Below are 17,634 nucleotides of genomic sequence, written 5' to 3'. Positions count from 1 at the left end.
CAGTGAAATACATGTAGGGGCCCTCTTACGGGGGCCCCTGCAATGCCCATGCCAGTGGCATGGGCACTGCAGGGGCCCCCAGGGGCCCCGCGACCCCCCCTACCGCCATCCAGGTCCCGGCGGTCCGACCGCCGGGATCTGGATGGCGGTAGGGGGGGTCGGAATCCCCGCGGCGGTGCAGCAAGCTGCGCCGCCGTGGAGGATTCAATGGGGCGGCGGTACACTGGCGGGAGCCCGCCAGTGGTGCCGGTCCGACCGCGGCTTTACCGCCGCGGTCGGAATCCCCATTGGAGCACCGCCGGCCTGTTGGCGGTGCTCCCGCGGTCCTCCGCCCTGGCGGTCAAAGACCGCCAGGGTCAGAATGACCACCATAGTGTTTTCACTATGAGCACTGAGGCCTGGCTATCAGGATCCCAGTGAGACAGTGAAAACAGTGACAAACACCCTGACATACACTCACAAACAGGCCAAAAGTGGGGGTAACAAGGCTAGAAAGAGGCTACCTTCTCACACAACCCCCCCCCAAACGAAGGACAATAAGGCTAACCTTGGCCAGTTGAGACTTTATTGTCTAAGTGGTGATAAGTAGAGAGTAGCTCTGCAATAGACTGGTTACTCCCTTTATCATCCACTATATGGTTACTTCCCTGTGGGGATGTAAACCACCCTGTTTGAAGTTTTTTAGCTAAGCAACAATGTGAAGATGTATTTTCAGAGTTTCTATCAGTAAGTTTTAGTTTAGAGCAGTGGGAATTGTCCACTGAACCTATTTGTAGTGATGGAAATGCCAGACAGGGATGCTGTCTCAGAAAAGCCATAGCTGGGCAAAAACTTTGTCCATCTGGCTGGAAGAGAGAACAGGGATGCTGTTTCTCTTGAGTTGGAGCAGGGCAGGGATGCTGTCCTATGAGCTCCACACTAGGGCAGGGATGCTGTCCTAAGTGTTGTGAGGTAGTGCAGGGTTTCTGCACTAAAGTTTCTCTGGGAGGGTTGGAGGGATGCTCCATGTTAACTAAAATGGTGCTGTTTTTCTCACCAATGTTAGTTATCCCACAGAGAGGTACTTCCACCTCAGGGAGTCCAGCTTTGCCAGCTGATGATTCCCTTGGAACAGGTGCCACCCCAGGAGAGGTTTCTCCCACCACAGGAATAGTATCCTGAATGGTAGGGTGGTTAGGGGATACTGTGATACCCTTTTTACCTGTTGATGGAGAGGGATCCTGAGTTTTCAGGCCTTCTCTCCTTTGCTTTTTCATTTCAATTGAAATGAGAGGGAACAATTCCTCAGGGATGCCCAGCATGGCTGCATGGGCATAAAACTCTACATCAGCCCAACCTGAGGCCTCTAGGTCATTACCTAAGAGACAGTCTACAGGTAAGCTAGGTGATACCACCACCTGCTTAGGGCCAGTAACTCCACCCCAACTAAACTGAATTATAGCTAAGGGAAGAAACTTAGTGGAGTTATGGACATCAATAATCTTATACTGTTGTCCAATGATGTGTTGTTCAGGAGGCACTAGGTTTTCAGTCACCAAAGTGAAACTGGCACCTGTGTCCCTGTAGGCCAAGGCCTCAACACCATTTATTGAAACTGTCTGCCTGTACTTATCCATTGTAAGGGGACAAGCAGCCAGTGTGGCAAGGCCAGTGCCACTAGGTGTGACAGAAACTGTCTTGGGACTGATGACATCAGTTTCCACTATGGACCCATAAGTGAACCCAACTACACCCTTTGCTTGACTGTTGCCAGCAGTCCCACCACTAGTACCACTACTGCTAGGGGCACTAGAGCTTGATGTATTAGTGGTGGTAGGCTCAGGGGGTTTACCTGGACAGGACTTATCCCCTGGCCTATGGCCTCTATTTTTACACACAAAGCACCAAGGCTTTTTAATGTGTGCAGGTTGGGAAGAAGAGGAAGAATTTGTTTTATCCCCACCCTCTGAAGAGTGTTTAAGATTTGAAGTGGGATCTTTGGTTTTACCCTTATCCCCATGCTTATCTTGAGATTTTTCACCATCTTTCTTCTTATTGCCATCTTTGTCACCCCCTGTATGAACTTTTCTGTTCACCCTTGTTCTGACCCATTTGTCTGCCTTCTTTCCCAATTCTCGGGGAGAGGTCAGATCAGAGTCTACCAGGTACTGGTGCAACAAATCAGACACACAATTATTAAGTATATGCTCTCTCAGGATTGTGTTATACAGGCTTTCATAATCAGTAACTTTACTGCCATGTAACCACCCCTCCAAGGCCTTCACTGAATGGTCAATGAAATCAACCCAGTCTTGTGAAGACTCCTTTTTGGTCTCTCTGAACTTTATCCTGTACTGTTCAGTGGTTAAGCCATAACCATCCAGGAGTGCATTCTTAAGAACTGTAAAATTATTAGCATCATTTTCTTTTACAGTAAGGAGCCTATCCCTACCTTTTCCACTAAATGATAGCCATAGGATAGCAGCCCACTGCTTTTGAGGGACATCCTGTACAGCACAGGCCCTCTCAAGTGCAGCAAACCACTTGTTAATGTCATCCCCCTCCTTATAAGGGGGAACTATCTTGTGCAGATTCCTGGAATCATGCTCTTTTGCAGGATGACTATGGGGAATACTGCTGCTGCCACCATGGGTATCTAAACCCAACTTCTGTCTTTCCTTCTCTAATTCTAAAGACTGTCTATCCAAATCCAGCTGTTGCTTCTTGAGCTTCAGTCTGGTTTGTTCCACTCTCAATCTATTGAGCTCCCTTTCTAACAATCTGTCATCAGGGTGGGTGGGAGGGACATTTCTAGATACAGAGGTATGATGGGAATGAACAGAAGGAGACCTGTCCCTTACAGAGGGCACCCTAACAGCTTGGCTACCAGTATAATGTGAGAGCACACCATCAGTATGGTGTGATTCAACCTCTGTACCAACTATGCTAGACTGTCTAGTAATGGGCAGGCTGAGAAGTTTCTTTCCTGAACCTTTTCCTGGGGGAGTCCCTGGATCAGATTGAGAACCATTAGCTACTTTTTCACCAGATTTGGCACTTATGGCCTTATCCTGTACTCTAAGCATATTAATTAACAGTTCTAAGGAAGGATTCTTCCCTACACTCAAACCTCTCTCTATGCAGAGACTCCTTGCTCCTTTCCAGCTAAGGTGATCATATGCAAGTTTGGACAGTTCAACATTTTTGCCTGTGCCAGACATTTTTTAGAGAGAGTTAAAGTGATAGAAAAAGAGAAAAAAGTTTTCAGAACTTTTTGGAAAGACAGAAAAAAACTTTTTAAACTTTTAAGAACTTTTTGAAAGTTTAGGAGTACTTTTCAGCACTTAGAAAAGAGTGAAAAGAGGAAATGCAAAACTTTTTGGCTATGTGTATATACACTGACCTTGTTTTGTATATTTTTCTCTTATGAAAAGTACAATGACAAGAGTGGTAAGTAGTCTCAAGCACTTATCCCACCACTGCACAACCAATGTAGGAGGCTGGACTGGCTTGTAGTGAGTACCAAGGGGTACTTACACCTTGCACCAGGCCCAGTTATCCCTTATTAGTGTATAGGGTGTCTAGCAGCTTAGGCTGATAGATAATGGTAGCTTAGCAGAGCAGCTTAGGCTGAACTAGGAGACGTGTGAAGCTACTACAGTACCACTTAGTGTCATATGCACAATATCATAAGAAAACACAATACACAGTTATACTAAAAATAAAGGTACTTTATTTTTATGACAATATGCCAAAGTATCTTAGAGTGTACCCTCAGTGAGAGGATAGGAAATATACACAAGATATATATACACAATAGCAAAAATATGCAGTATAGTCTTAGAAAACAGTGCAAACAATGTATAGTTACAATAGGATGCAATGGGGAAACATAGGGATAGGGGCAACACAAACCATATACTCCAGAAGTGGAATGCGAACCACGAATGGACCCCAAACCTATGTGACCTTGTAGAGGGTCGCTGGGACTATTAGAAAATAGTGAGAGTTAGCAAAATAACCCTCCCCAAGACCCTGAAAAGTGAGTGCAAAGTGCACTAAAGTTCCCCTAAGAACAAAAGAGTAGTGTTAGAGGAATAATGCAGGAAAGACACAAACCAGCAATGCAACAACTGTGGATTTCGAATCTAGGGTACCTGTGGAACAAGGGGACCAAGTCCAAAAGTCACAAGCAAGTCGGAGATGGGCAGATGCCCAGGAAATGCCAGCTGCGGGTGCAAAGAAGCTTCAACTGGACAGAAGAAGCTGAGGTTTCTGCAGGAACAAAAAGGGCTAGAGACTTTCCCTTTGGTGGACGGATCCCTCTCGCCTTGGAGAGTCGTGCAGAAGGGTTTTCCCGCCGGAAGGACGCCAACAAGCCTTGCTACACGCAAATCGTGCGTTTGGCGTTTTTGGACGCTGCTGGGGCCCAGGAGGGACCAGGAGGTCCCAAATTGGACCTGCAGATAGAGGGGACGTCGAGCAAGACAAAGAGCCCTCACTGAAGCAGGTAGCACCTGGAGAAGTGCCAGAAACAGGCACTACGAGGATGCGTGAAACAGTGCTCGCCGAAGTTGCACAAAGGAGTCCCACGTCGCCGGAGACCAACTTAGAAAGTCGTGCAATGCAGGTGAGAGTGCCGTGGACCCAGGCTTGGCTGTGCACGAAGGATTTCCGCCGGAAGTGCACAGGGGCCGGAGTAGCTGCAAAGTCGCGGTTCCCAGCAATGCAGCCCAGCGAGGTGAGGCAAGGACTTACCTCCACCAAACTTGGGCTGAAGAGTCACTGGACTGTGGGGGTCACTTGGACAGAGTCGCTGGATTCGAGGGACCTCGCTCGTCGTGCTGAGAGGAGACCCAAGGGACCGGTGATGCAGCTTTTTGGTGCCTGCGGTTGCAGGGGGAAGATTCCGTCGACCCACGGGAGATTTCTTCGGAGCTTCTGGTGCAGAGAGGAGGCAGGCTACCCCCACAGCATGCACAGGCAGGAAAACAGTCGAGAAGGCGGCAGGATCAGCGTTACAGAGTTGCAGTAGTCGTCTTTGCTACTATGTTGCAGGTTTGCAGGCTTCCAGCGCGGTCAGCGGTCGTTTCCTTATCAGAAGGTGAAGAGGGAGATGCAGAGGAACTCGGCTGAGCTCATGCATTCGTTATCTAAAGTTTCCCCAGAGACAGAGACCCTAAATAGCCAGAAAAGAGGGTTTGGCTACCTAGGAGAGAGGAAAGGCTACTAACACCTGAAGGAGCCTATCAGCAGGAGTCTCTGACGTCACCTGGTGGCACTGGCCACTCAGAGCAGTCCAGTGTGCCAGCAGCACCTCTGTTTCCAAGATGGCAGAGGTCTGGAGCACACTGGAGGAGCTCTGGACACCTCCCAGGGGAGGTGCAGGTCAGGGGAGTGGTCACTCCCCTTTCCTTTGTCCAGTTTCGCGCCAGAGCAGGGGCTAAGGGGTCCCTGAACCGGTGTAGACTGGCTTATGCAGAATTGGGCACATCTGTGCCCAACAAAGCATTTCCAGAGGCTGGGGGAGGCTACTCCTCCCCTGCCTTCACACCATTTTCCAAAGGGAGAGGGTGTCACACCCTCTCTCAGAGGAAGTTCTTTGTTCTGCCATCCTGGGCCAGGCCTGGCTGGACCCCAGGAGGGCAGCTGCCTGTCTGAGGGGTTGGCAGCAGCAGCAGCTGCAGTGAAACCCCAGGAAGGGCAGTCTGGCAGTACCAGGGTCTGTGCTACAGACCACTGGGATCATGGAATTGTACCAACAATGCCAGGATGGCATAGAGGGGGCAATTCCATGATCATAGACATGTTACATGGCCATATTCGGAGTTACCATGGTGAAGCTACATATAGGTAGTGACCTATATGTAGTGCACGCGTGTAATGGTGTCCCCGCACTCACAAAGTTCAGGGAATTGGCTCTGAACAATGTGGGGGCACCTTGGCTAGTGCCAGGGTGCCCTCACACTAAGTAACTTTGCACCTAACCTTTACCAGGTAAAGGTTAGACATATAGGTGACTTATAAGTTACTTAAGTGCAGTGTAAAATGGCTGTGAAATAACGTGGATGTTATTTCACTCAGGCTGCAGTGGCAGGCCTGTGTAAGAATTGTCAGAGCTCCCTATGGGTGGCAAAAGAAATGCTGCAGCCCATAGGGATCTCCTGGAACCCCAATACCCTGGGTACCTCAGTACCATATACTAGGGAATTATAAGGGTGTTCCAGTAAGCCAATGTAAATTGGTAAAATTGGTCACTAGCCTGTTAGTGACAATTTGAAAGTAATGAGAGAGCATAACCACTGAGGTTCTGGTTAGCAGAGCCTCAGTGAGACAGTTAGGCACCACACAGGGAACATATACATGCACACCTATGAGCACTGGGGCCCTGTGTGACAGGGTCCCAGTGACACATACATATAGGCCACAAACCTATGAGCACTGGGGTCCTGACCAGCAGGATCCCAGTGACCCATAACAAACATACTGAAAACATAGTGTTTTCATTATGAGCACTGAGGCCTGGCTATCAGGATCCCAGTGAGACAGTGAAAACAGTGACAAATACCCTGACATACACTCACAAACAGGCCAAAAGTGGGGGTAACAAGGCTAGAAAGAGGCTACCTTCTCACAGTGGGTCCACGTGAACCTCCTACAGCCTCAGGGAACCAGTATATCCTAGTGGTAGTGGATCATGCCACTAAGTACCCAGAAGCAACTCCCCTTAGGTCCACTACTGCCCCTGCAGTAGCTAAAGCACTCATAGGTATCTTTACCAGAGTGGGATTTCCTAAGGAGTTGGTGTCTGACAGGGGTACCAACTTCATGTCATCATACCTGAAACACATGTGGAATGAGTGTGGGGTGACTTACAAATTCACCACACCATACCATCCATAAACCAATGGTCTTGTAGAAAGATTTAACAAGACATTGAAAGGCATAATCATGGGGCTCCCTGAAAAGCTCAAAAGGAGATGGGATGTCCTCTTGCCATGTCTGCTTTTCGGCTACAGAGAGGTGCCTCAGAAGGGAGTAGGGTTTTCCCCTTTGAACTTCTGTTTGGCCATCCTGTAAGGGGACCACTAGCTCTTGTAAAAGAAGGCTGGGAGAGACCTCTTCATGAGCCTAAACAAGATATAGTGGACTATGTACTAGGCCTACGTTCCAGGATGGCAGAGTACATGGAAAAGGCAAGCAAAAACCTTGAGGCCAGCCAACAACTCCAGAAGATGTGGTATGACCAAAAGGCTGCTATGGTTGAGTTTCAGCCAGGGCAGAAAGTCTGGGTTCTGGAGCCTGTGGCTCCCAGGGCACTTCAGGACAGATGGAGTGGCCCTTACCCAGTGCTAGAGGGAAAGAGTCAGGTCACCTACCTGGTAGACCTAGGCACTAGCAGGACCCCCAAAAGGGTGATCCATGTGAACCGCCTCAAACTCTTTCATGACAGGGCAGATGTGAATCTGTTGATGGTGACAGATGAGGACCAGGAAGCTGAGATTGAACCTCTCCCTGATCTCCTCTCCAGTGACCCTAAAGATGGCTCAGTAGATGGAGTGATCTATTCAGACACCCTCTCTGGCCAACAGCAATCTGACTGTAGGAAAGTCTTACAACAGTTTGCTGAGCTCCTCCCATGATGTGGACACAGGAGACAGCATGCCTGTCAAAAACACATTTTTCAGACAGTCTGACCAAGTTAAGGAAAGCATCAAAGTGGAAGTCCACAAGATGCTGGAATTGGGAATCATTGAGCACTCTGACAGCCCCTGGGCTAGCCCAGTGGTCTTAGTCCCCAAACCTCACACTAAGGATGGTAAGAGAGAGATGAGGTTTTATGTGGACTACAGAGGACTTAGGGGGTCATTCCGACCCCGGCGGGCGGCGGGCACCGCCCGCCGGGCAGAGACCGCCAGAAGACCGCACCGCGGTCAAATGACCGCGGCGGTCATTCTGACTTTCCCGCTGGGCGGGCGGGCGACCGCCAAAAGGCCGCCCGCCCGCCCAGCGGGAAAGCCCCAGCAACGATGAAGCTGGCTCCGAATGGAGCCGGCGGAGTTGCTGGTGTGCGACGGGTGCAGTGGCACCCGTCGCGATTTTCAGTGTCTGCTAGGCAGACACTGAAAATCATTATGGGGCCCTGTTAGGGGGCCCCTGCACTGCCCATGCCTGTGGCATGGGCAGTGCAGGGGCCCCCAGGGGCCCCACGACACCCGTTCCCGCCATCCCAGGATGGCGGGAAGGGGGTCGGAATCCTCATGGCGGTGCTGCGAGCAGCGCCGCCATGGAGGATTCTTTAGGGCAGGGGTAAACCGGCGGGAAACCGCCGGTTGCCCTTTTCTGACCGCGGCGGTAAGAATTGCCCATGAAGCACCGCCAGCCTGTTGGCGGTGCTTCCGCGGCACTCTGCCCTGGCGGTTTTCAACCGCCAGGGTCAGAATGACCGCCTTAATTCTGTCACCAAGACAGATGCCCATCCCATTCCAAGGGCAGATGAGTTAATTGACAAACTAGGTGCAGCCAGATACTTAAGTACCTTTGACTTGACAGCAGGGTACTGGCAAATCAAAATGGCACCAGGAGCAAAAGAAAAGACAGCATTGTCCACACCTGATGGGCATTATCAGTTTACTGTTATACCCTTTGGTTTAAAGAATGCCCCTGCCACCTTCCACAGGTTGGTGAATCAAGTCCTTGCTGGTTTGGAGTCCTTTAGTGCAGCTTATCTTGACGATATTGCTGACTTTAGCTCCAGCTGGTAGGATCACCTGGTCCACCTGAAGAAGGTTTTGAAGGCCCTGCAAGAAGCAGGCCTCTCTATCAAGGCATCCAAATGTCAGATAGGGCAGGGAACTGTGGTTTACTTGTGACACCTTGTAGGTGGAGGCCAGGTTTAGCCACTCCCGCCCAAGATCCAGACTATTCTGGACTGGGTAGCTCCAAAAACCCAGACCCAAGTCAGGGCATTCCTTGGCTTGACTGGCTACTACAGGAGGTTTGTGAAGGGATATGGATCAATAGTGACACCCCTCACAGAACGTACCTTCAAGAAAATGCCTAAGAAGGTAAACTGGACTATAGAATGCCAACAGGCCTTTGCCACCCTGAAACAAGCTATGTGCACAGCACCAGTTCTAAAAGCTCCAGATTACTCCAAGCAGTTCATTGTGCAGACTGATGCCTCTGAACATGGGATAGGGGCAGTTTTGTCCCAAACAAATGATGATGGCCTTGACCAGCCTGTTTCTTTCATTAGCAGGAGGTTACTCCCCAGGGAGCAGCGTTGGAGTGCCATTGAGAGGGAGACCTTTGCTGTGGTTTGGTCCCTGAAGAAGCTGAGACCATACCTCTTTGGTACTCACTTTGTAGTTCAAACTGACCACAGACCTCTCAGATGGCTAATGCAAATGAAAGGTGAAAATCCAAAACTGTTGAGGTGGGCCAACTCCCTACAGGGAATGGACTTTATAGTGGAACACAGACCTGGGACTGCCCATGCCAATGCAGATGGCCTTTCCAGGGTTCTTTCACTTAGAAAATGAAGACTCTCTTGGGAAAGGTTAGTCTCATCCTCTTTCGTTTGGGGAGGGGGGTTGTGTAAGGAAATGCCTCCTTGGCATGGTTACCCCCTGATTTTTTGCCTTTGCTGATGCCAAGTTATGATTTGAAAGTGTGCTGAGGCCTGCTAACCAGGCCCCAGCACCAGTGTTCTTTCCCTAACCCGTACCGTTGTTTCCACAATTGGCACACCCTGGCATCCAGGCAAGTCCCTTGTAACTTGTACCCCTGTTACCAAGGGCCCTGATGCCAGGGAAGGTCTCTAAGGGATGCAGCATGTCTTATGCCACCCTGGGGACCCCTCACTCAGCACAGACACACTGCTTGCCAGCTTGTGTGTGCTGGTGGGGAGAAAATGACTAAGTCGACATGGCACTCCCCTCAGGGTGCCATGCCAACCTCACACTGCCTATGGCATAGATAAGTCACCCCTCTAGAAGGCCTTAGAGCCCTAAGGTAGGGTGCACTATACCGTAGGTTAGGGCATAGGTGCATGAGCACTATGCCCCTACAGTGTCTAAGCAAAACCTTAGACATTGTAAGTGCAGGGTAGCCATAAGAGTATACGCTCTGGGAGTCTGTCAAACACGAACTCCACAGCACCATAATGTCTACACTGAAAACTGGGAAGTTTGGTATCAAACTTCTCAGCACAATAAATGCACACTAATGCCAGTGTACATTTTACTGTTAAATACACCCAGAGGGCATCTTAGAGATGCCCCCTGAAAATATACCCGACTTCCAGTGTGGGCTGACTAGTTTTACCAGCCTGCCACACACCAGACATGTTGCTGGCCACATGGGGAGAGTGCCTTTGTCACTCTGTGGCCAGGAACTAAGCCTGTACTGGGTGGAGGTGCTTCTCATCTCCCCCTGCAGGAACTGTAACACCTGGCGGTGAGCCTCAAAGGCTCACCCCCTTTGTTACAGCGCCACAGGGCATCCCAGCTAGTGGAGATGCCCGCCCCTCCGGCCACTGCCCCACTTTTGGCGGCAAGGCCGGAGGAGATAATGAGAAAAACAAGGAGGAGTCACTGGCCAGTCAGGACAACCCCTAAGGTGTCCTGAGCTGAGGTGACTCTGACTTTTAGAAATCCTCCATCTTGCAGATGGAGGATTCCCCCAATAGGATTAGGGATGTGCCCCCCTCCCCTCAAGGAGGAGGCACAAAGAGGGTGTACTGCCCTCCTGCCCTAAACACACCCCTAAATGTAGTATTTAGGGGCACCCCAGAACCCAGGAAATCAGATTCCTGCAACCTACACCAAGAAGAAGGACTGCTGACCTGAAAGCCCTGCAGAGAAGACGGAGATGACAATTGACTTGACCCCAGCCCTACCGGCCTGTCTCCAGTCTCAAAGATCCTGCACAGCGCTGCATTCGACAGGGACCAGCGACCTCTGATGCCTCAGAAGACTGCCCTGCACCCGAAGGACCAAGAAACTCCAGAGAACAGCTGCACTGTTCAAAAACAGCAACAACTTTGCAACTTTCTTGCAACTTTTAAAGACCTCACTCTTCCCGCCGGAAACGTGAGGCTTCACCCTCTACACCCGACTCTCCCAGCTCAAGCTCCAGAGAACCAACACTACAGGGAGGACTCCCAGGCGACTGTGACCTCGTGAGTAACCCAAGACGACCCCCCTGGACCTCCAGAGCAATGCATGCAGAGAGAATCCAGAGTCTCCCCCTGACTGTGACTGCCTGTAACAAGGAAACCGACACCTGCAGCCCCCAGGACCAGAAGGAATCGAACTCCAATGCAAGAGTGACCATCAGGCGACCCTCTGCCTAGCTCAGTCGGTGGCTGGCCCGAGAAGCCCCCCTGTGCCCTGCCTGCACCGCTAGAGTGACCCCCGGGTCCCTCCATTGATTCCTATTCAAAACCCAGCGCCTGCTTTGCACACTGCTCCCGGCCACCCCTGTGCCTACTTGTGTCCCCCCAGTGCTCTACAAAACTCCCCTGGTCTTCCCTCCGAAGGTGCAGGTACTTAACTGCTGGCAGACTGGAACCGGAGCACCCCTGTTCTCAATAGGTGCCTATGTGTTTTGGGCCCTCCTTTGACCTCTGCACCAGACCGGCCCTGTGTTAATGTTGCAGTGACTTTGGGGTTGCCTTGAACCCCCAATGGTGGGCTGCATATGCTCAAGAACTTGAACTTGTAAGTGCCTTACTTACCTGAAAAACTAACCAATACTTACCTCCTCCTTTAACTGTTGATTTTTGCCCTGTGTCCACTTTGAAAATAGCTTATTGCCATTTTAACTAAAACTGTGTATGTTACTGCTCTAATTCAAAGTTCCTTACTTACCTGTGTGGAGTACCTTGTATTTTATGTATTTACTTCAAATCTTGAATCTTGTGGTTCTAAAATAAATTAAGAAAAGGCATTTTTCTATATAAAAACTATTGGCCTGAAGTTAAGTCTTTGAGTGTGTGTTCCTCATTTATTGCCTGTGTGTGTACAACAAATGCTTAACACTACCCTCTAATAAGCCTACTGCTCGACCCTGCTACCACAAAATAGAGCATTAGAATTATCTAATGTTGCCACTGTCTTACCTCTAAGGGGAACCCTTGGACTCTGTGCACACTATCTCTCACTTTGAAAGAGTATATACAGAGCCAACTTCCTACAAGTGCAGTGTTTTTATTTGTGTGTTTTTGTACTTCTTTGCCTTACCTGAGCTTCATGACTTCCACAATGATTGATTTCACGATCTCCCAAGGGGTGCGTTTGCTTCATGACTCGACCAAGGCAATGCCTTCTGCCACTTCCATCCGAGTTCCACAACAGCAAGTTTGGCTTCATATTTGTGGATGACCTTATTATTCATTTTAGTGCAGCAGTCACACAACGCCAAGTTGTGTTTGGAGCCGAGACACCAGAGACAAACATCGCAGGTGTCTATGACAGTCATTTGATGGTTAAAGTCCCAGCACAGTTTGAAACCAGAGACATGTCCCTAGCACACTAGAAACATTTTAAGGACAGAAATTCTGTCAAGGCGCAGGATTTGACTAAGCTCCAGATCCACGTCAGAAGGCATGTAAAGAAAGGAAATGATGTCAGCATGCAGAGTTGGCTCAGATATAGTAGCCCCGATATCACATCCAGAGCGGGATGGATCGATGCCACCTACTGACGTGCAAGGAAATTGCTACTGAACATTCTCCAGATTCAGTCTAACGTCTCGGTGTATTTAAAAGGTGCGGAGTCTGCATTTCTGTCAGGCAAATCCAAATATATACATATAAATATAATAGCCCATGTTCAAAATAAAGCCTAGTGTGACAAGCTAATTAATGTTTTTGCACAGAAATTCTAGACTCTTACCAGATTTGCCGAACAGCTACGTGAAAAAACAAAAACTATACTCACGATATCATTGGAAATGATGACACTGTTTCATCAAACAGTTTGATTTCACATCTTTGGCCTTTTCTTTTGTCAGCTGTAGTAAAATTCTTTGCCTCCCCTACCTTAAAAGAATGTACATTTACAAATGTAGTTTCTGATGTGGAATTTGTCAGATCATTTAAAATGCCTTTGATAGAAACAACAATAACACCACTGAAACACCGAAAAACCTAAAGAAAAATTTACTTTACCTTCAGTAACACTATTTCTCATGGATAATTTAACAGCAGATTCCTCACCTTGTGGACACAGCCAGGCACCAGATTGTATCCAAAGATTCTTCTCAGCATTGCTTCTACTCATCAGCAGGTGGTGACATGCTGCTCTGCGCCGCCTATGTCCTGATCAGAACTGACATCAGAGCCACATATAAGAGCCACCCTAAACGTTTGTCAGTTTATTTCTTGACTCTGTCCAACACCGTCAGACACAGAGCTCAATAACTGAACAGATGTGACAGTGTACAGAACTCTAGTATGGGAACTTTTTAATAGATAGAAAAAGAGACAATTCCACAGAGCATGGAATCTGCAGTTAGACTAAGTATCCAAAAGCATGAGCACTACAGAAGGTGAGTGTAGGAAAATGCCTTTTTTGGCATAATGGCCCTCCATTGTTTTGGCCCATTACATGTGCTCTGACCTCTAAAACACGTTGAAATTGGTTAGACTCCTAATTGGCACACCTAACTTACCTTGAAATGCCTAGTTTATGGTACAAAGTCTACTCAGGGTCTGTAGGTTAAACATCACTAGTGGGTTTCAGCACCTAGTGTGCCATGACCACAGTAACAATATGAAACATGGCTCCAGGATTACCACTGTAGACCAGCTGTGGAAGTTTTAAAACTGCAATTTTACCAGTCAAAATGAACAGTTTTGACAGGTCAAAACCTTCTTTTTAAATATTAAGTAATTCCTATGTAGACCTTAGAAGCCCTAAGATAGGGTACACAGCATTTAAAAGTAAGGCGTGGAAATGTAATGTTACACATGTCCATACAGTGAAAAAAAGCCCCAAAAGCTATTTTCATTGTAGTAAGGCTGGATGTTCCATAGCAATGGATTACATTATTATTATATATAGCAATTCTAATTTTGGTTAGGAAAGAGCTAGAAATTTAATTCAAACTCTTTTTAATAACTCATTCAAATACACCTTAATGGTAAAATCACATTTTTTGATAGCCATTTAGTAAAATGTACTTTTAGAAAGTTATCTTGTCCCTGCCCAAGGCCTCTGTAGGCCCAATTCCATGCTTGATTTCCAACTATCATTCAGGAACTGAAGAGTTTCCTTGTTGAGTTGTGAGCTTTCTGAGGAAAATTCCTTGGCTGTGGAGAAGTGTTGTTGTTCCCATCACATGATGGCCTGTGGGCTGGGCGAAGGAAGTTGATTAACTTCAACAAGGCCTCCCCTGTCACAGTCACTAACACCTGGGTCAGCCCCTTCCTTTGTTCACATTATCTAGCGGGCACCAATCCCAGAGGGAGAGGAACAGCCTCAGAACTGGTTTAGAGTGGCCATGGAGGCGGGGCTGCTCAATATCATGACCACATCTCTAGGTGGGTACCCAGGCTCTGAGCAGGGAAAGAAAGGTTCTGTCATGTTGGACTTCTGTAGAGAAGGGCTGTGTGGGATTGTTTACTGTACAGCAAACAGGAACTGCTGCAAAAGGGGTAGAGGTACTCCTGAAAACTTTATCCCTACTGGTCCAGGAGAAACGGGAGGCCTCCACTACCACAAGCTAGTGCCTGTCATAGATGTGACACCCCTGAAGAGTTCTTCAGAACCCTACTGGACCTCTAGAAGACCGGAAAACGAATGCACCTGCTGTTGAGACCTGTGAGGAGACATGAAGGACTGGAACTGTTCTCACTTGTACTCAAAACAAAAAAAGTAAACTCCAAGGGTCACTTAGCTGGCCTCCTGTTAAACTATGGGGCTGCAAAATCAGCAAGAAGCCCTTTTTTATTGTAAAGCCCAACTGATCTGTTCCAACGGGACCAGCCCTGGACCCTGATGGTAGCTTCTGCTGTAGTGGGTTTTGACCACCTGGTGCTGTTCCAGGGGCCCTGGGACCCTTGACTATGTCAGAGTGTACTCCTCCTGATGTACTGGAAAGCCTGGTATTTAAAACTTTCTGGCTTCAAAAATCTCCAGCAGACCAGGACAAACCTGGCACGCCGATCCAACAAATGTGCGCTGCTGCTGGGCCAAAGATTCAGGTTGCTCTCGCTCTGAGCTTTTCCAGATCAACAAATCTGTTTCAGTGGGAAATTGTAGACATGGCATTAGACCTGGCATAGGAATCTGCAACTAGAATATGTCTCTACCAGATATATAATTACCGAAGGTAAGTAACTTGTACATCTGATAGAGACTTCTAGTTGCAGATTCCTTACCTTTGAATAGATACCCGAACAATATCATCACCGGTGGTGGACTGCGAACCAAGATCACACCAAGAAGTCCTGCAGGACCGAACGGCCAAAGTAGCCGTCCCTGCGGACCTGACTGTCCAGGCAGTGGTGTTTGGTAAAAGTGTGAAGAGATGCCCACGTTGTTGCCTGACAGATGTAAGAACGCCCTGTGCTAGCGCTGTGGTAGCAGCAGTAACTCTAGTAGAGTGGGCACGCAAACCTTCAGGAGGTTGCTTCTTAGCCAGAGCGTAGCACATTTTGATGCATAAGACACCCATCTTGAAATAGTCCTTTTCTGCACCACCTTCCCCTTCTTTGCACCCACAAATCCCACAAAGAGTTGGTCGTCCACCCGGATGTCTTTGGTACGATCAAGGTAGAACGCCAACGCTCTTTTTGGGTCCAGACAGTGGAGTCTCTGTTCTTCATGTGGGGGATGGGGGGATGCATAAAAGGTAGGCAAAGTGATGGACTGTCCGACATGGAAGGGTATCACTACCTTAGTTTGAAAAGAAGCCCTTGTGCGAAGTACCACTTTGTCAGGGTGTATTGCCAGGAAAGATGGTTTAGATGAGAGAGCCTGTAGCTCACTTACTCTGCGGGCAAAGGTGATGGCAACTAAGAAAACAGTTTTGATGGTTAAGAGCCATAAAGGGCAGTTGTGAAGCGGCTTGAATCGGGGCACACATAAGGAATGTCAATACTAGGTTCAGTTCCCATTGGGGCATGATGAATGAGATAGGAGGAATAAGATGTGTGAAGCCCTTAAGAAACCTCCCAACAATGGGAGATTTGAATAAAGAAGGTTGATCTGGTAACATCAGGAAGGCAGAGATAGCAGAAAGATATCCATTAAGGGTGCCCAGGGTGGAGCCCTGTTGGGCAAGGGAAAGAATAAAGAGAAGAACCTGAGAGAGAGGAGCAGATAGAGGATCAACAGATTTGTCGATGCACTATTCTACAAATTTCTTCCAATGAAAGGGGTATACAGTTTTGGTTGAGTGACGCCTGGCTGCAAAGATAATGTTACAGACATCGGGTGGCAGGTCAAAAGATGCCAACTGTCGCCACTCAATCTCCATGCAAGGAGGCGGAGGGTGGACAGGTTTGGGTGGCTGGCCCTCCCCTGTTGCTGTGACAGAAGATCCTCCCGAAGAGGCAGTCTAATAGGAGGAGCTATGGCCATGCTCAAGAGCTCAGGATACTAGACTCTTCATGCCCAGTCCGGAGCAACCAGGATTACTTGTGCCCGGTCTTGCCTGACCTTCTTCAGAACTCTGGGCAGAAGTGGTATGGGCGGGAAGGCGTACAGGAGGCCTGAATTCCACTTGTGATGAAAAGCGTTGATGAGCGAGTGCCGCCTTGGAAACGTGCAAAACAGCCGACATTGAGCGTTCTCCTCAGAGGCAAACAAGTCTAACCAAGGTTCTCCCCACTGAAGGAAAAGACCTTGCGCCACCTCTGGATGGAGACGCCATTCATGATCGACCACACATTGTCGGCTGAGTTTGTCTGCCCTGGCATTCAAGGAGCCCGCCAGGTGTTGAACCACCAGGGAAATGCCCTGATGTTCCAGCCAAGTCCAGAGGCAAACAGCCTCTTGACAAAGGGTCCATGAACCCACTGCGCCTTGTTTGTTGCAGTACCACATGGCGGCTTTGTTGTCTGTGAACATCTACACTGCTTTCCCTTTGAGAGAGGGAAGAAATGCTTCTAATGCTAGTCAAATCGCTCTGAGCTCCAGGAGATTGATGTGGAGCCCGGTTTCCGCCCAGAGATCAGAGGCCTCTGATCTCCGCCTCTCCCATGTGGCCAGCCCCAGCCCAGGAGTGACGCATCTGTCACTACTGTAGATCTGGTTGAGGAAAGGAGAGGGATCTGCCTTTGACCCAATCCTGATTCGTTAACCACCACTGCAGGTCTCTCACAGTTCCTTTTGAGATCTGAACCTTGTCGGAGAGACTCTCCTGATGCTGCGCCCACTGGAACTTCAGGTCCCCCTGCAGAGCCTGCATATACCATCTAGCCTTTTGAACTAGCAGGATGCAGGAGGCCATGAGGCCCAGCAGCATCAGAGTCATTCTCACCGAAATCCAGGATAAAGGCTGAAACATCAGTATCATAGTCTGAATATCCTGGACTTGATTTTCAGGAGGATTCTGCAGTATCCAGAACAGCTCCAATGAAAGGGAGCATCTGAGAAGGAGTCAGGTGTGACTTTGGCACGTTGATAGTGAACCCCAGCA

At 48.7% G+C, this 17,634-nt stretch overlaps 1 protein-coding gene across 1 annotated transcript in view; it reads right to left on the bottom strand.

The window, feature by feature from the left end:
* MEIOB (meiosis specific with OB-fold) overlaps positions 1-17,634 on the bottom strand; it is a 564,292-nt gene that overhangs the window by 345,197 nt on the left and 201,461 nt on the right. The window contains exon 5 of the mRNA XM_069212275.1: positions 12,927-13,027. Within this exon, the coding sequence (XP_069068376.1) occupies positions 12,927-13,027 (101 nt within the window). The remainder of the gene's footprint in view (positions 1-12,926; positions 13,028-17,634) is intronic.

Source organism: Pleurodeles waltl, chromosome 10, assembly GCF_031143425.1.
Source record: "Pleurodeles waltl isolate 20211129_DDA chromosome 10, aPleWal1.hap1.20221129, whole genome shotgun sequence".
In the NCBI taxonomy this organism is placed as follows: domain Eukaryota; kingdom Metazoa; phylum Chordata; class Amphibia; order Caudata; family Salamandridae; genus Pleurodeles; species Pleurodeles waltl.
Note: the sequence above shows the minus strand (reverse complement) of the source record. Positions and strands in the feature narration are given on the sequence as shown.